The sequence below is a fragment of the Vidua macroura genome, unplaced genomic scaffold, assembly GCF_024509145.1.
Source record: "Vidua macroura isolate BioBank_ID:100142 unplaced genomic scaffold, ASM2450914v1 whyUn_scaffold_150, whole genome shotgun sequence".
NCBI classification, from domain to species: Eukaryota; Metazoa; Chordata; class Aves; order Passeriformes; family Viduidae; genus Vidua; species Vidua macroura.
In genome coordinates this window covers 140,522-158,693 of record NW_026530555.1, presented here as the reverse complement: position 1 = coordinate 158,693, position 18,172 = coordinate 140,522, and the positions used below count along the sequence as shown (strand labels likewise).

General features: G+C 64.8%; 2 protein-coding genes across 4 annotated transcripts; one reads left to right on the top strand and one right to left on the bottom strand.

Annotated features, from left to right (window-relative positions):
- Nucleotides 1-1,787: 1,787 nt before the first annotated feature.
- Nucleotides 1,788-6,958, top strand: IZUMO1 (izumo sperm-oocyte fusion 1). 3 transcript variants are annotated; one of them, XM_053969284.1, is made up of 9 exons: nt 1,788-1,874; nt 3,459-3,533; nt 4,099-4,185; nt 4,491-4,511; nt 4,601-4,681; nt 5,218-5,318; nt 5,431-5,662; nt 6,321-6,456; nt 6,891-6,958. In XM_053969284.1, exons 1-9 carry the CDS (start codon nt 1,862-1,864, stop codon nt 6,940-6,942), a joined length of 798 nt encoding a protein of 265 aa, XP_053825259.1. In that variant the 5' UTR covers nt 1,788-1,861; the 3' UTR covers nt 6,943-6,958. The 3 variants fall into 3 exon arrangements, with proteins under 3 accessions (XP_053825259.1, XP_053825261.1, XP_053825260.1); XM_053969286.1 differs by lacking the exon at nt 1,788-1,874 and adding an exon at nt 2,516-2,633; XM_053969285.1 differs by lacking the exon at nt 1,788-1,874 and adding an exon at nt 2,837-2,911.
- A 231-nt stretch (nt 6,959-7,189) lies between these two features.
- On the bottom strand, nt 7,190-17,254 carry RASIP1 (Ras interacting protein 1). Its single transcript, XM_053969288.1, is given in 16 exon segments — nt 7,190-7,508; nt 8,782-8,929; nt 9,406-9,491; nt 9,494-9,577; nt 10,964-11,191; nt 11,194-11,203; nt 11,728-11,837; nt 12,354-12,505; nt 12,597-12,634; nt 13,172-13,954; nt 14,344-14,601; nt 14,604-14,701; nt 15,007-15,337; nt 15,339-15,636; nt 16,428-16,564; nt 16,904-17,254. Coding segments are annotated over 15 exon segments (3,063 nt in total). The 5' UTR covers nt 16,562-16,564; nt 16,904-17,254; the 3' UTR covers nt 7,190-7,203.
- Nucleotides 17,255-18,172: the final 918 nt, after the last annotated feature.

Below are 18,172 nucleotides of genomic sequence, written 5' to 3'. Positions count from 1 at the left end.
GGGGAACACCCGGCGGGCACGTGACGCACCGTGGGACACCTGGGCACACCTGGGCGGGGTCACGTGACCCGAGCCCCCTCCCCTCCCCCCCCCCGCACCCACCTGAGGCCGCTCCGCGCGCGATCCACGTGACACCCGCGCCACGTGACCGCGAGCGCGCCCCGCCCCGCCCCCCCACCGCCGCCGCAGCCAATCAGCGCCCCCCGCCGCCCCCGCCGGCCAATTGGGAGCGGCGGCGCGAGGAGGCGTGGGGGGGTAACGCCCACCCCCCCCGCTCTCAGCCAATCGGGACGCGCCGCTGAGCTCCGGCCAATCACAGGCCGAGGGGGGCGGGGCTTAGCGTGAGGGGCGCCGGGATCGACCCCAAAAATCCCCGAAATTCGCCCAAAATCCGCTCAAAATCCGCCCGAAACCCGCCTTAAACCCCCCAGACCTGCCCCAAACCCTCCAAAACCCAAAACCCGCCGCTACTCCCCAAAATCTCCGTTGCCGGAAGGGTCCGATCCCGAGCCCGTCCCGGAGCCCCAAAATCTCCGAAATTCGCCCCAAATTCGCCCTCACCGGCGTTTCCCCGACCGCTACCCACCCCAAAACTCCCCCAAATCCCCTTCCCACACCCCTCAAACCCCCCTGCGCCCCCAAAATCCTCCCCCGGCCCCAAATCCCCTCCCGCACCCCCAAACCCCCAAAATCTCCCTTGTTCACCCCAAAATATCCGTTTTTGGGGTTTCTCCGGCCGTTAGCGACCCAAAACCCCCTAAACCCCCCCCCAAAAAACCCCGGGACCCCCTATCCCCACCCCCGCCGTTACCGGCCCCTCCCCGGCCGTTACCGGCCCCGAAACCGCCCGAATTCCCCCCAAAACCCCCCCAAAGACCCAGGACCCCTCCATACCCCCCCTAAACCCCCCGAAACCCCCCAAAATCCCCCTCACCCCTCCAAAACCCCCTCAAGACCCCCAAAACCCTGCCCAAAACCCCCTCCATCCCCCCCAAAAGCCCCCCCAGGACCCCCCCATAGCCCCAAAGCCCCCAGGAGCCCCCGGCCCGCCCCCCCCCGCCGTTACCGACCCCAAAACCCCACGAATTCCCCCCAAACCCCCCCCAGAGCCCCGCTCCTGCCGTTACCGGCCGTTCCCCGCCGTTACCGGCCCCAAAACCGCCCGAATTCTCCCCAAAGCCCCGCTCCCGCCCTTACCGGCCCCAAAACCCCCCGAATTCTCCCCAAAGCCCCCACCCGCCGTTACCGGCCCCAAAACCGCCCGAATTCTCCCCAAAGCCCCGCTCCCGCCCTTACCGGCCCCAAAACCCCCCGAATTCTCCCCAAAGCCCCCCACCCGCCGTTACCGGCCGTTCCCCGCCGTTACCGGCCCCAAAACCCCCCGAATTCTCCCCAAAGCCCCCCACCCGCCCTTACCGGCCCCAATCCCCCCCCGAATTCTCCCAAAGCCCCCCACCCGCCGTTACCGGCCGTTCCCCGCCGTTACCGGCCCCAAAACCCCCCGAATTCTCCCCAAAGCCCCGCTCCCGCCGTTACCGGCCGTTCCCCGCCGTTACCGACCCCCAAACCCCCCCGAATTCTCCCCAAAGCCCCGCTCCCGCGCGGTGCGCGATGCTGCGGGCGCTGCTCCCGGCGCTGCTCGGGGCTCTGTGCCTCGGGGGGCTCCCGGGGGGGGTCCCGGGGCGGGCCGGGGGCTGCGTGCTGTGCGACCCCGCGGCGGGCGCGGCGCTGGGGGAGCTGCTCGGGCCCTTCCTGCAGCGGGCGATGCCCCACGAGCCCGCCGGGCGCGGCCGCCTCGGCACGCTGGTGCTGCGGGGCGTGCTGGGGCTGGCCCGGCTGCCCCGGGACCCCCCGGAGCTTCATGGGGGTCATCGGTGAGTGAGACCCCGGCCCGGGGGGATAGATCGGCCCCGGGACCCCAAATCCCACCCGGGATCCCAAATCTGCCCCGGGACCCCAAATCCAATCTGGGACCCCAAATCCATCCCGGGACCCCCGGAGCTTCATGGGGGTCATCGGTGAGTGAGACCCCTGCCCGGGGGGATAGATCGGCCCCGGGACCCCAAATCGGCCCCGGGACCCCAAATCCCACCCGGGACCCCCAAATCCGCCCCGGGACCCCAAATCCCACCCGGGACCCCCCTGAGCTTCATGGGGGTCGTCGGTGAGTGAGACCCCTGCCCGGGGGATAGATCGGCCCCGGACCCCCCAATCCAATCTGGGACCCCAAATCCAATCTGGGACCCCAAGTCCATCCTGGGACCCCAAATCCAATCTGGGAACACAAATCCAATCTGGGACCCCAAATCCTCCCCGGGACCACAAATCCAATCTGGGACCCCAAATCCATCCCGGGACCCCCGGAGCTTCATGGGGGTCATCGGTGAGTGAGACCCCTGCCCGGGGGATAGATCGGCCCCGGGACCCCCAATCCCACCCGGGACCCCAAATCCCACTCGGGACCCCCGGAGCTTCATGGGGGTCATCGGTGAGTGAGACCCCGGCCCGGGGGGGTTGGATCTGCTCTGGGACCCCAAATCCGCCCCGGGACCCCAAATCCGCCCCGGGACCCCAAATCCAATCTGGGAACACAAATCCCACCCGGGACCCCCGGAGCTTCATGGGGGTCATCGGTGAGTGAGACCCCTGCCCGGGGGGGATAGATCGGCCCCGGGACCCCAAATCCGCCCCGGGACCCCCAAATCCATCCTGAGACCCCAAATCCAATCTGGGACCCCCCAATCCATCCTGTGACCCCAAATCGGCCCCGGGACCCCAAATCCAATCTGGAACACAAATCCATCCTGGGACCCCAAATCCGCCCCGGGACCCCAAATCCATCCTGAGACCCCAAATCCAATCTGGGACCTCAAATCCATCCCGGGACCCCGGAGCTTCATGGGGGTCATCGGTGAGTGAGACCCCGGCCCGGGGGGATAGATCGGCCCCGGGACCCCCAATCCAATCTGGGACCCCAAATCTGCCCCGGGACCCCCAATCCAATCTGGGACCCCAAATCCGCCCCAGGACCCCAAATCCACCCCCGGACCCCAAATCCAATCTGGGAACACAAATCCATCCCAGGAACCCAAATCTCCCCTGAGACCCCAAATCCATCCTGGGAACCCAAATCCGCCCCGGGACCCCAAATCCACCCCGCCCTCCTGGGACCACAAAAACCTCCCCGGGACCCCCAAAAGCCTCCCCAAATCCTCCCGAATTCCGTCCCCCAGACCTCCCCAAATCCCCTCCCGAACCCCCCAAAACCACCCTAAAAACCCCCAGACCCTCCCTGGGGCCCCCAAATTCACCCCAAAAACCGAGGGGGGGGGAAAGAGGGGGCTGGGGCGGGAATTTGGGGCGGAGATTTGGGGGATTTGGGGAATTTGGGGGGGTCTGGGGGGTCCTGGGGCTCCCCCCACCCCAGGGGCCCCCCGTAACCCCCCCGGCCCCCCCAGACCAGGCCACCCTGGACGAAGCCTCGGTCAATTTCCGCCGGACGCTGGCCCGGGTCATGGCCCAGGACATCCGAGGTGACCCCAAAACCGGGGGGACCCCAAAAAATTCCACCCCAAAACCCCCCCGGCACCCCCTGGAGTTAATTGGGGTTAATTGGGTCACGTATTGGGGTTTAATTGGGTAATTTGGGGGGGATTTATTGGGGTTTCATTGGGTTTTTAGGGGGGGTTATTTGGGTTTTTATTGGGTTTAATTGAGTCATTTATTAGGCATTAATTTGTGTCATTTTTGGGATTTATTGGGGGTTATTTGGGTTTTTATTGGGGTTTAATTGGGTCCTTAATTCTGGAACTTAATGGGCTTAATTGCGGGTTTATCGGGTCACTCAAAAACCTCCCAAGCGACCCCAAATTTGGGATTTTTCGGGTCACTTACTGGGATTTTGGTGATTTTTTTTTTTTTTTAATCTCACTTTTCGGGATTTTTTTTTGGTCTCATTAAGCCCAGACCCCAGTGCCGTTAATTGGGGCGTTAATTCCTGATCCCAGCGGCGGGGGGGGGGGGGTGGCCTCGGGGGACCCCTCCCCCAATCCTCAAGACCCCCAAAACGCCCCAAAACGCCCCAAATTCCTCGCGCAGACAAGCAGATCTACCAGGAGCTGCTCTGGGCCATGCGCGAGATCAAGGAGGACTTCGAGCGGCTCATGAGGCGCTTCCAGAGCCAGGGTGGGCTCCGGGACCCCCCAAAACCCACCCGGGACCCCCCAAAATCCCCCCCCGGGACCCCCAAAATCCCTCCCGAAATTCGCCCTTGGAACCCCCCAAAAAAATCCCCCCAAAAGGCCCCCGGGAATCCTCAAAAGTCCCCCCTGGGACCCCCCAAACTCCCCCCAGGACCCCCCAAACCCACTCAGAGCCCCCAAATCCCCTCTGGGACCCCCCAAACTCATCTGGGACCCCCCCCTCCAAAGCCCAATCCCACCCCCCAAAATCCCCCTTTTTAACCCCATTTTCCCCTTTATTTTTTGCAGTTTATTGCCCCAATAAATGCGGTAAGCGGGGTCGGGGGGTTGGGGCGGATTTGGGGGGGATTTTGGGGGTCCGGACCCCCCCGGGTGACCCCAAAATCCCCCCCCCCCAGGGCGGATGGAGGTGCTGTGGATCGAGTGCATCTTCTGCAACCTCACCCACTTCGCCTGCAACAGGGGGGTGGACTGCGGGGGTAAGGGGGTTTTGGGGGGCCCCGGGGGGTTTTGGGTGGGTTTGGGGGGTCCTGGGGGGTCCTGGGGGGTTTTGGGGGTCCCAAGAGATCCTCGGAAGGATTTGGAGGGGGGTCCTGGGGGGCTTTGTGGGCTCGGGAGGAGTTTGGGGGTTCTCGGGGGGATTTGTGGGGGGCTCCAGGGGATTTTGGGGGTTCTCGGGGGGATTTTTGGGGGTTCTCGGGGGATTTTTGGGGGTTCTCGGGGGGATTTTTGGGGGTCTCGCGGGGATTTTTGGGGGTTCTCGGGGGATTTTTGGGGGTCTCGCGGGGATTTTTGGGGGTTCTCGGGGGATTTTTGGGGGGCTCCAGGGGATTTTTGGGGGTTCTCAGGGGGATTTCTGGGGGCTATTTCAGCTCGGGAGAGATCCCAGAAGGGCAATTTTTGGGCGTCCCGGAGCTCCTCAATTGGGGAGGGGGATGCCGGGGGTTAACCCGGGGGTGGGGGCGGCTCGGGGGGGGATTTGGGGAGGGGTCTCAGCCCCTTCCCCCCCCCCCAGAGCGGCAGCTGTGGGTGGAGGAGGGGCAGGACCTGGTGCTGGACTGCGCCCTGCCCTGGCACGGGGCGTCCCACGGCGCCAAGACCTACAGCTTCTACCGGGTACCGCCAGCCCCCTCCCCAAATTCCGGCCGGGACCCCTCCCGACCCCCAAAAAAAATCCCCAGAACGACCCCGCTTTTTCTCCCCCCCCCCCCCCCCCAAACCCTTCCAGGGCCTGGCAGCGGCCGGGGCGGGTCCGGAGCCCCCCGAGCCCCCTCCCCAAAGTCGGGGGGCGGCCGCGGAGCCCCCCTCGCGCCCCCCGCCCGCGGAGCGGCTCCTGCGGAGCGGCCCCGACCCGGTGCTGGTGTGGAAGGAGGCGGCGGCGGCGGCGGGCGGGCGCTACCGGTGCCTGATGCGGGGCCCCGCCGGGCAGGTGGGCTCGCAGCTCAGCTTCAACGTCACCGGTGAGCGCCCGAAACGTCCCCGAAATATCCCCGAAACATCCCCAAAATATCCCCTAAATATCCATGAGATACCCCAAAATATTCCCAAAACATCCCTGAAATATCCCTGAGATACACCCAAAATATCCCCGAAACATCCCCGAAATATCCCCAAAATATCCCGAAATATCCCCAAAATATCCCCTAAATATCCATGAGATACCCCCAAAATATTCCCAAAATATCACCGAAATATCCCTGAGATACCCCTAAAATATCCTCGAAACACCTCTGAAACATCCCCAAAACATCCCCGAAATATCCCCTAAACATCTCGAAATATCCCCGAAATATCCCTGAGATACCCTCAAAATATTCCCGAAATATGTCTGAAATATCCCCAAAACATCCCCAAAATATCCCTGAAATATCCCCGAAATATCTCCGAAATATCCATGAGATACCCCCAAAATACTCCCGAAATTATCCCCTAAAAATCCCCAAAATATCCCCAAAACATCCCCGAAATATCCCCAAAAATCCCCCCGCGACCCCTTCCAAATCGCCTCGAGACCCCCCCCAAATCCCTCCGGGACCCCCAAAATCCCTCCAGGACCCCCCCAAAATCCCCCTCCCCCCCAGCCCCCTCCCCAAATTACCGCCGCCCCTCCCCCCGCAGTTCTGCCCCGCCCGAGGGTCCCCGGCGAGGCCCCGCCCCCCCCCCGCGCCCCCCCCGGGGGCTCCCCCCCGGCCGCGATCGCCGCCATCGTCGTCACGACTATCGCGACAGCGCTGGTGGCCGCGGGCATCGCTTGGTGAGGCCGGGGGGGATTCTGGGGGTCCCCGGGGATTTTGGGGGGATCCCGAGGGCATTTTGGGGGGGGGATTCTGGGGGATTTTGGCGGGATTTTTGGGGGACTTTGGTGGTCCAGGGTGAATTTTGGGGCTCCTGGGGGAATTTTGGGGGGGTCTTGGGTGGATTTGGGGGGTCTCGAGGGGATTTTGGGGGTCCTGGGCGAATTCTGGGGGGTCCCGAGGGTATTTTGAGGGATTCTGGGGGTCTCTGGGTGGTCCAGGGGGAATTTTGGGGGTCTCTGGGGGATTTGGGGGGTCCCGGGGGATTTTTGGGGGGGGTCCCAGGGAGGATTTTGGGGCGTAGGGGAAGAAGCCACGCCCACTCACGGGACCGCGCCCATTTGAGGCGTGGCTTGTCGGGCTAAGCCCCGCCCCGTTCTGGCTCCGCCCCCAGGTTCTGCTTCCGGCGCGCGGAGCCCCGGGGGGAGCAGGACCCCCCCCAATAAAGGAGTCGTGACCCCCCCCCGGGCCCCGGGTGATTTGGGGAGGGGTCGGAGGGAATTTGGGGGCGGGGGTCCTGACACGGAAACCCCCCCGGGACCCCCCAAAATCCCCCAGGACTCCCAAAACTCCCCAAGGATCCCCCAAAATCCTCCCAGGACCCCCCGGGACCCCCCAAAATCCCCCTCAGGACCCCCAAAACCTCCCCAGGACCCCCCCAAAATCCCCCCAGGACCCCCCAGGACGCCGATGTCGCCATCACACCTTTATTTGGGGCAGGGGTCACACACGGAGACCCCTCCCCACCACCGGGGACCCCCCTCACCCCCGGGGGGGATTTTGGGGGGGGAGGGGTCCCCGGGAATCGGGGGGCGGTTCCGGGGGGGGTTTGGGGGGTCCCGGGGGGGTCTCAGGGGTCGGCGCCCCCCCCTCGAGCTCCCAGAGGCGGCGGCGCATCCTGAGGAGGGGGCGCAGGAGCCCCCCCGGGCCCAGCGCCACCCCCGGGCCCAGGCGGAAACCGCGGTGGGCAGCAGCAGCGGGGGGTGCTCGGAGAAACTCTCGAAGATGTCACCTGGGGGGACATTGGGGGGACATTGGGGACATTGGGGGGACATTGGGGACAGCGGGGACATTGGGGACATTGGGGGTGCTCGGAGAAACTCTCGAAGATGTCACCTGGGGGGACATTGGGGGGACATTGGGGACATTGGGGACATTGGGGACATTGGGGGTGCTCGGAGAAACTCTCGAAGATGTCACCTGGGGGGACATTGGGGGGACATTGGGGACACTGGGGGGACATTGGGGACATTGGGGGGACATTGGGGACACTGGGGGGACACTGGGGACAGCGGGGACATTGGGGGGACATTGGGGGGGACATTGGGGACAGTGGGGACAGCCAGGGAGATTGGGGACATTGGGGGTGCTCGGAGAAACTCTCGAAGATGTCACCTGGGGGGACACTGGGGACATTGGGGACACTGAGGGGATTGGGGACAGCCAGGGGGACTGGGGACATTGGGGACAGCCGGGACATTGAGGGGACACTGAGGGGACATTGGGGGGATTGGGGACACAATGGGGGGTCAGGGGAGGTGACAGGGAGAGCAGAGGGGTGACACAGGGGGTCACAGGGAGGTGACACAGGTGGCAGGTAGGGGACACACCTGTGGCCGCGGCGGCGCTCTCCTCGGGGCTGGGGCTCCATGCGGGGGGTGACACAGGGGGGTGACACAGGGGGTGACACAGGTGACACAGGTGACACAGGGGGTCACAGGTAGGTGACACAGGTGACACAGGGAGGGGACACACCTGTGGCCGCAGCCACGCTCTCCTCGGGGCCGGGGCTCCACACGGGGGGTGACAGGGGTGACACAGGAGGTGACACGGGGTGACACAGGTAGGTGACACAGGTGACACAGGTAGGTGACAGAGGTGGCAGGTAGGGGACACACCTGTGGCCGCAGCGGCGCTCTCCTCGGGGCCGGGGCTCCATGCAGGGGGTGACACAGGGGGTGACACAGGGGGTGACACAGGGGGTGACACAGGTGACAGGGAGGTGACACAGGGGGTGACACAGGGGGTGACACAGGTGACACAGGTGACACAGGTAGGTGACACAGGTGGCAGGTAGGGGACACACCTGTGGCCGCAGCGGCGCTCTCCTCGGGGCCGGGGCTCCATGCAGGGGGTGACACAGGGGGTGACACAGGTGACACAGGTGGCAGGGAGGTGACACAGGGGGTGACACAGGTGACACAGGTGACAGGGGGGTGACACAGGTGACACAGGTGACAGGGGGGTGACACAGGTGACACAGGTGACACAGGTAGGGGACACACCTGTGGCCGCGGCCGCGCTCTCCTCGGGGCCGGGGCTCCACGCGGGCGGCGCGGCGCGGCCCCGGCCCAGCCGGTAGTGCCGCAGGACGTGGTGCAGCTGCGCCGGCGACAGCGCCGGGAACTCGGCGCGGAGCCGCGCCCAGGTGGCCTTGGGGACACGGGGGGACAGTGGGGACACGGCGGGGACCCGGCCCGCACGGCCCTGCCGGGCGCTCTGCCCTCCCCAGGTGTGCCCAGGTGTGCCCCAGGTATCCTCCCAGGTGTGTCCCCAGTGACACCAGGTATCCTCCAGGTGTGCCCAGGTGCCCCACGTCTCCCCAGGGGTGTCCCTGATGTTCCCAGGTGCCCACAGGTGTGCCCAGGTGTGTCCCTAGATGTCCCAGGTGTGCCCCCAGGTGCCCCGGGTGCACCCAGGTGTGTGCCCAGGTGTGTCCCCAGGTGTGTGTCCAGGTGTCCCAGGTGTGTCCCGGGTGTCCCCAGGTGTCCCCAGGTGGCCCAGGTGTGTCCCCAATGCCCCCAGCTGTGCCCAGGTGTGTGCCCAGGTGTCCCAGGTGTGTGCCCAGCTGTCCTCATGTGCCCAGGTGTGTCCCCAATGCCCCCAGGTGCGTGCCCAGGTGCGCCCACCTGCTCCAGGCAGCCGCGGGGCGTGCTCAGCAGGTTGGCGGTGGCCGAGAGCTTGCGGAAGAAGTCCCCGGCGATGTCGCCGAGGCGAGGGCGCCGAGCCCGTCCAGCACCAGGTCCAGGTTGGTGCGGAGCCGCACGCCCACCCACCACTGGAAGAAGGGCCCCGCGCTGCCTGCGGGACGGGGACGGGGACGGGGACGGGGCGGGCTCCAGCCTTGCACAGCCTCGCACAGCCTCTTACAGAGGTTTTACAGATTTTTTTTTGATTTTTTAAAAATATTTTTCGAATTTTTTACAGATTTTTTACAGAATTTTTTTTAGGATTTTTAAAAAATATTTTTCGAATTTTTTACAGAGTTTTTGCAGGTTTTTTTCAGATATTTTTCGGATATTTTTCGAATTTTTTACGGGTTTTTTTTCAGATATTTTTAACTTTGAGGTTTTTTGGGGGGGTGATTTTTGATTGATTTGGGGGGATTATTTTGGGGTGATTTAGGGTGATTTTGGGGATGTTTTTGGGGTGACTTTGGGGATGGTTTTGCGGTGATTTTGGGGATGGTTTTGGGGATGATTTTGGGGATGGTTTTGGGGTGATTTTGGGGTGATTTTGGGGATGGTTTTTAGGGTGATTTTGCGGTGATTTTGGGGATGGTTTTGGGGTCATTTTGGGGTGATTTGGGGATGGTTTTGGGGTGATTTGGGGGTTTTTCGGGACTCTCTCTGGCCCGCGGATGTTGCCGCTTCCGGCAGTTCCCGCCCGGGAACAAAGGCAGGAAATGGGGGGGGAGGGGAGGGAGCGGGGCTGGGACCCCCCGGGGTCCCCCAAAATCCAATCCTGGCAGTGACCCCCCCCAGGGACCCTCAGAGCCACCCCAACCCCCCCCCCAAAACCCCCAATTCCCCCCAAACCTCCCATTAAACTTCCAAATCCTGCCCAAAATCCCCCCAAATTCCTCATTAAAACCCCAAATCCCCTCCAAACACACACAAATCCCCCTTTAAACTCCCCAATCCCCCCCAAATCCCCCCAAACGCCCCCCCAAATTCCCCCCAAATCCCTTCTAAGCCCCCAAATCCCCTCCCAAACACCCCTTTAAACCCCTCAAACCCCCCCAAAACCCCCAAATCCCCTCTACGCCCCCCCAAATCCCCTCTATATCCCCTCTAAAACCCCCAAAGCCCCCAAACCCCCTCAAAACCTCCAAATCCCCTCTAAGCCCCCCAAATCCCACCAATCCTCTCTAAACCCCCATATCCTGCCCCAAATCCCCTCTAAACCCCCCCTAAGCCCCCCAAATTCTCCCAATCCCCTCTACAACCCCCAAATTCCCCCTATATCCCCTCTAAACACCCCAAACTCCCAAATCCTCCCCAAATCCCCTCTAAACCCCCATATGCTGCCCCAAACCCCCCTTAAACCCCCCAAACCCCCCTTTAGACCCCAAACCCCCCTTTAGACCCCCAAATCCCCTCTAAACCCCCATATCCTGCCCCAAATCCCCCTTTAAACCCCCCAAACCCCACTTTAAACCCCCCCAGACCCCCCCAGGCCCCGCACCTTTCTCCATGAGGGTGTTGAAGAGCGAGGCGTTGGAGAAGAAGAACAGGTAGCCGAAGGTCTGGGACGCCAGGTCGGGGTGCAGGCGGCACTCGCGGGTGAGCCCCAGCACGGCCCCGAACACGGCCAGCGGCGGCCGCAGCCCCTCGGGGACCCCCCCCAGGTCCGGCCCCGCCCGCGGCTCCCCCGGCCCCACGAACGGGTTGGTGTCCAGCAGGGCGGGCAGGGCGAGTACAGGGTCTGGGGAGGGGGGATTTGGGGTCACAGAGGGGATTTGGGGGGGATTTGGGGGTTCCAGGGGCGATTTGGGGGATTTAGAGGGGATTTGGGGGGTTTAGGGGGGATTTGGTGTCCAGCAGGGCGGGCAGGGCTGAGTACAGGGTCTGGGGAGGGGGGAAAAGGGGTCACAGAGGGGATTTGGGGGGTTTAGGGGGGATTTGGGGTCACAGAGGGGATTTGGGGGGGACTTAAGGGTTACAGAGGGGATTTGGGGGGATTTGGGGGAGATTTGGGGGTTTAGAGGGGATTTGGGGTGTTTGAAGGGGATTTGGGAGGCTTCAGGGGGATTTGGGGTGGTTTGGGAAGGATTTGAGGGGTCTCAGAGGGGTTTGAGGGGTCGCTGAGTGGCTTTGTGGAGGTTTGGGGGGTTTGGGGGGGTTAGAGGGGATTTGGGGCTGTTTGGGGGTTTTTGGGGGGTGCAGCCCGGGTGAATTTCGGGGTTCTCCAGGTGAATTTCGGGGTGCCCTGCGGGGTTTTGGGGTCACCTTGGTCAGGTAGTAGACGCTCTGCTGGAACGTGGACATGATGACCTCGTCCAGCACCCCCAGGGCCTCGTCACAGCTCTCCAGGTCCCGCTCCAGCTCCGGGCACGGCCCTAAATCCCGGGGATTCACCCCAAAACCGGCATCAGCCCCCAAAACCCGGGATAAACCCCAAAACCCGGGATCAGCCCCCAAATTCCACCCACAAAAATCCCAGTAGGGCCCCAAAACGCCCTGGTGTGGCTGCAGAGCTGTCCCGGAGCCGCCCCAAGAGCCCTCCAGTTCCTCCCAGTCCGTCCCAGTCCCTCCCAATCCGTCCCAGTCCATCCCAGTCCACCCCAAATCTCTTCCATTGACTCCCAGTCCGTCCCAGTCCGTCCCAGTCCCTCCCAGTCCGTCCCAGTCCGTCCCAGTTCATCCCAATCCGTCCCAGTTCCTCCCAGTCCATCCCAGTCCATCCCAGTCCACCCAAATCTCTTCCATTGACTCCCAGTCCCTCCAGTCCCTCCCAGTCCCTCCCAGTTCCTCCCAGTCCATCCCAGTCCACCCCAAATCTCTTCCATTGACTCCCAGTCCCTCCCAGTCCCTCCCAGTCCCTCCCAGTCCCTCCCAGTCGCTCCCGGCGCCACCTTCGATGTCCAGCTCTCGCTCCAGGCCCTGCAGGTGGCCCTGGGCCAGGTTCAGCAGCTCCACGGCGTTGGCCAGCCAGAGCAGCAGCGGCCGCAGGTCCGAGCTGACCGCGGCCAGGTCCAGCGCGGGGGGGGGGTCCCCGTCCGGGGGGCTGGGGGGGACCCCGAAAGTTGGGAGGGGTCCCGGAGGAGTTTTGGGGGTCTCTGGGAGGAGGTTTTGGGGTGGTTTTGGGGGTCTCTCACCTCTCCGGCTGCCGGTCGCCGATTTCCTTGATCTTCTCCTGCCGGGAGAGACCGAAGGACCCCCTCAGTGCCCCAGTACAGCCCAGTATGGCCCCAGTATGGCCCCAGTATACTCCCAGTATCCCTCCCAGTTCAGTCCCTCCACCTCCCCCCATATCCCCCATTTCCCGCTATTCCCCCCAATCCCCCCGACATCCCCAACGCCCCCACAACGTCCCCAACGTGCCCCAAATGTCCTCGATGTCCCCACAGCGTCCCTGCGCTCACCAAACCATCTCCTGCAGCACCCCGGCCACTCTGCCCACATCCCCCCAGTATCCCCCCAGTATCCCCCAATTTCCCCCAACTCCCCCTGTCCCCCCGATGTCTCCCCGATGTCCCCCGGTGTCCCCAGTATCCCCCCGATGTCCCCCGGTGTCCCCGCGCTCACCCAGACCGTCTCCCGCAGCATCCCGGCCACTCTGCCTGTATCCCCCCAGTATCCCCCAATTCTGCCCAATTTCCCCCCATATCCCCCAATTCCCCCCGATGTCCCCCCGGTGTCCCCGATGTCCCCCCGGTGTCCCCGCGCTCACCCAGACCGTCTCCCGCAGCATCCCGGCCACCCTGCCCAGCAGCTCCGGGAAATGTCCCGCCGGGAACTCGCGGGCCGCGTGGTCCAGGCACAGCCCCAGGAGGAAGGCGGGGGCCAGAGCCCCCAGATCCTCGCCGGGATCCCCCCCCCGGGGACCCCTCCCCCGAATCCCCGCCGGGACCCCCGCCCAGGTCGGCGCTCAGGATGTCCCTGAGCAGCGTGCCCTCGTCCTGGGGCCGGTAGCGGAGCTCGGCTCTCGGGCTCTCCAGAGCCTCCCTGAGCACGTCCCGCCGCTCCCGGGGCTCCTCCCGCACCCCGCGCACCCCAGGACCCCCAAAATCCCCAGGGACGCGCGGGGGGGCGGCACCCACGGCGGTCTGGCCCCCTCCCCGATCCGGGGGTCCTTGTAGAGCAGCAGGACGTGCTCCCCCAGCCCCAAAAGGTCGCCGGGGTTTAGGGGCGCCCGGCGGAGCAGCGGGGACCCGTTGAGGGTGGCGGGGGCGCCCCGAAAAGGCCGCACGGTGGCGGAGGGGGGGTCCCCGCCGGGGTCGCCCCCTCCCCCGGGGGCGGCCTGCACGAGGCAGTGGCGGGGGAGGATGTCGGGGGCGCTCAGGAAGGTGTCGACCACCGAAAACGGCCCCGAATCCGATTTTTGGGGGGCGTCGGGGGCTTCGGGGGTGGGCGGGGGGGTTTCGGGGCACCCCCCCGGCTTGTCGGGGCCCCCCCGGCGCTCGGGGCGGCCGAAGATGTGCTGGGGACGGGTCATGACGTAAAGGACGAAGTCCTGGGGGGGGAGAAAAGGGCTCAGGGGGGGAGTTTGGGGTGAAAAAGGGGGTTTGAGGGGTAGAGAAGGGGATTGGGAGGGAGCAACGAAAATGGGACAATTTGAGGGGCCGGGAAAGATTTTCTGGTTGGGGTTTTTTTGGGGTGGTGGGAAAAGGAAGCCCCTGGCAGGGTTTTTCCAGGGTGTAAAATCAGAAAAAGATTTACTGATTTCCTGGTTCCAGCATTCCTGATTCCACCAAAGGGACTTTTATGGGTGGGGGGAGAGGTCAGGAAGAAAGGGGAGGGTTTTTTTTTTGGAGCGTTTTTGGGGTGGTTTCGCTAGGATTGGGGGCTCATTCGGAAGGGCCGGGGGGGGTCACTTTTGGGGGGGTTTCTGGTTTTTCTCACCTCCTTGCTGTAACCCTGCAGCAGCAGGAAATAGGGGCGGTCCTGGGGGGGCTGGATCAGGCACTGCGACAGCAGCTCCAGGCTGGGACCCCCGTCCCCGGGGGGGGTCCCGGTGTCCGGGGGCGTCCCCGAGGCTCCCGGGGGTCCCGCGGGGGGGTCCCGGCGGCGGCGTCGCCCCCCGCCAGGCTCAGGGCTTTGCGCTGTCGCCGCCGTGTGCTCAGGTTCATGTCGCTGATGCTGCGGCGCATGGCGGGGGGGGGGTCCCGGGGGTCCCGGGGGTCGCGGGCCGGGGGCGCGGGACCCCCCGAGGCCGCCCGGGAGCGGTTCCGGTGCAGGCGGCGGGGCTGGGGGGGCAGCCCTGGGAAAGGGGGAGGGGGACAAAGGGACAGGAACGGGGACGTCGGCGGCGTCCGGGAGGGGGACACCGCGGGAACGTGGGGAGGGGGCTTGGGGGGCTAAGAGGGGGACTTCCCCCCCCACCCCAGGGGACATTCGGGGGTGACAGTAACGGGGACACGACGAGGACAGGACCCCGCTTAATTATTTGGGGGGTTTAGAGGGGATTTGGGGGGGTTAGAGGGGATTTGGGGGGAGTAGAGGGGATTTGGTGTCCAGTGCCGCTCCAGGGTGGCCACCACCCCTCTGGGCCCCGTCGCCACTCACCGGCGCTGTCCCCGTCGTCGCCGTCCCCCGCCCTCTCCAGGTCCTGCCTGCGGCGGATCTCGAAGCGCCGCGACCACCCCGCCTTGGGCTTCCAGAGCTCCTGCAGCACCAGCGGCCGCTCCCAGTCGCCCACCTCGCGCAGGTGCTCGCCCTGCCACCCGCCCCCCGCGCCGCCGCCGCCGCCGCCGGGCCGCCCCACGACGTCGCAGAGGGCGAATTGCCCGAAGTCGTCGGGATTGAGCCCGTAGCGCTCCAGCGCCTCGCGGACGAGCTGGCGAGCGCTGGAGCGCGGCGTGGCCAGCACGCTCTTGTAGTTGGCCCCTCGGGAGATGGCCCCCGCCGAAGATCTTGAGGATGCACGGCGGCTGCTGCGGGCCCGCGGCCGCGCCGCCCGCCGGGCCCAGCAGGTCGCCCGAGGGCTCGCGGAGCTCGGCCAGCTTCTTCTCGCTGGCCCAGCGGCTGGCGCTGGCGGCGCTGGCGGCGCTGGCGGTGCCGGTGGCGCCGGTGGCGCGGTGGAAGAGGTGGGACAGGCGCTTGTGGCGGGGCGGCTTGGCTTTGGCGGCGGCGGCGGCGGCCGGGCGGGGGTCCGAGGGGTCGCTGGCGCGGCTGGGGGTGTCCGAGGAGGTGGAGCTGGGGCGGGAGAAAGGGGGTTCAGGGGGGAAAAACGGGGGGAAATGGGGTTAAAGGAGGGGGAAATGGGGTTAAAGGGGGGGAAATGGGGTTAAAGGGGGAGCAAATGGGGTTAAAGGGGGGGGGAAATGGGGTTAAGGGGGGGAAATGGGGTTAAAAGGGGGAGAAATGGGGTTAAAGGGGGGGGAAATGGGGTTAAAGGAAGGGGAAATGAAGTTAAAGGGGGGAATGGGGGGAAGCAGGATTTAGTGGGGGGGGAAAAAGGGGGGAAACGGGCGAAAAATGGAATTAAGGGGGAAAAACGGGGGGGAAATGGGGTTGAAGGGGGGGGATGGGGGAAAATGGGATAAAGAGGGGAATTAAAGAGGGGAAAAATGGGGGGAAATGGGATTAAAGGGGAGGAAAATGGGGAAAAATAGGGGGGAAATGGGATTTAGGGGGGGAATGGGATTAAAGGGGGGAAAAACAACGGGAATTGAATTAAAGGTGGAGGGAAATGGGGGAAAACGGGATTAAGGGGGGAAAAATGGGGGGAAATAGGATAAGGTGGGGGGAAATGGAATTAAGGGGGGCAAATGGGGATAAATGAGATTAAAAGGGAAAAAAACGGGGGGAAATGGGATTAAAGGGAGGGGAAATGGTGGAAAAAACCCAAACAGGTGGATCTGAGTGGGGAAAGGGGTGGTTGGGGGGGAATGGGAGGAAAAAACGGGGGAAAAGGGAAGGAAAAACCCCGAGCAGGTGGATCCAGGGAGGGATCTGGGGGGATTCGGGGGATTTTGGGGTCGCACCGGACGGAGCCGGCGCTGGGCCAGCGGCGGCTCATCTTGGCCAGGCGTTTTTTGGGGGAGTTGATCCAGAGCCCCACGGGGAAATGGAGCTTCCCGAAGCGGGGCGAGCCCTCCTTGCGCTCCTCGGGAAGCATCGTCTGGGCGACGTGGGCAGAGAGAAGGGGCGACCCCACATTCCAGCCCCCCGAACCCGCAAATTCCAACTTTCACCCTCCCAGAACCCCCTTTTCCCACCCGGTTTTTCCTCCAGGACTCCTCAAACCCCTCCTGGGACCCCCCAAACCCCCCCTTTCCACCCTTTTTTCCCCAATAAAATCTTTTTTTTTTCCCCTTCAGGATCCCCCAGACTCCACCCGGGACCCTCCGACCCTCCCTTTTCCGCCCTTTCCCCCCCTTTTTTCCACCCTTTATCCCCCCCCAGACCCCCTTTTTCCCACCCTTTCCCCCCCCAGGGCCCCCCAAAAGCCGCCCCTTACCCCGGTGCCGGCTCCCCGCGGCCTCTGCGGTGCCGAATTCCCGAATTCCCGGAGAACTCCCCAATCCCCGGTTTCCCGGGGGGGGCAGGAAGGGCCGAGCCGGGCCAGGAAATCGGGGTGGGGGGGCCGGGAAGGGCGGGGGGAGGGACGGGCCGGAGCCGCCGGCACCGGGGGGGTGGGGGGGGAGGGGAAGGGGAGCCCCTCCCCCCAAACTGGGGGGTCGCGGGACCCCCGGGACTCACCTGGGGCTGGGGAAAGTGGGGGGGGGGGGGCGCTGAGCCCCCCCCCCCCCAAGGCCACAAGGGTGACCCCAGACCCACCCAAGGGGTGCTCGGAACCCCCAGAGCCACAACAGAGAGCCCAGACCCCCTCACGGCCACGCGGGGTGACCCCAGACCCCCCCAGAGGGACCCCAGACCCCTCATGAACCCCTCGGGGTGACCCCAGACCCCTCCATGTCCCCTCAGGGTGACCCCAGACCCCCCAGAGGGACCCCAGACCCCTCATGAACCCCTCAGGGTGACCCCAGACCCCTCCATGTCCCCTCAGGGTGACCCCAGACCCCTCAGGGTGACCCCAGACCCTTCCATGTCCCCCCCCGGGTGACCCCAGACCCCTCAGGGTGACCCCAGACCCCTCCATGTCCCCTCAGGGCGACCCCAGACCCCTCCATGTCCCCTCAGGGTGACCCCAGACCCCTCAGGGCGACCCCAGACACCTCCATGTCCCCTCAGGGTGACCCCAGACCACTCAGGGTGACCCCAGACCCCTCCATGTCCCCTCAGGGTGACCCCAGACCCCTCAGGGTGACCCCAGACCCCTCAGGGCGACCCCAGCCCCTCACGACCCCCCCGCAGATCCCCCTCCCTCAGAGCCAGGCCCCGCCCCCTCTGCCCCACGCTGCACACTGATTGGCCGAGCTTTTCCCGCCTTGACGGGCGCAAGCCAATCAGAACAAGGGAAGGAGGGGGGGGCGGGGCCCACGGGTTTTGGGCGGGAACAGGATCGGCCAATCAGAGCGCGTGTCTTTTGGTCACACCCCCCCAGAAGCGTATTTAAATAAACCATGCCTTAAAGCCACGCCTCCTCATCAGGGTCACACCCCCCTCGCCGTAGCCACGCCCCCTCCAAACGGCTCCGCCGCGGTCCTAAAGCCCCCCCCCACCAAAAAAACCCAAAATCTCCCCAAAACCGAGCCCTGGAGCCCCAAAATCGACCTCAACCCTCAGAAAACGCCTCAAACCGGCATCAAAACCTCCTGAGACCCCA

What these genes read in the sequence shown, in the direction of transcription:
- IZUMO1 (XM_053969284.1), top strand. An exon ending in GAGGCGCTTCCAGAGCCAGG is followed by an intron (nt 4,186 to 4,490) that starts GTGGGCTCCGGG and finishes TATTTTTTGCAG; the next exon opens with TTTATTGCCCCAATAAATGC. An exon ending in TTATTGCCCCAATAAATGCG is followed by an intron (nt 4,512 to 4,600) that starts GTAAGCGGGGTC and finishes CCCCCCCCCCAG; the next exon opens with GGCGGATGGAGGTGCTGTGG.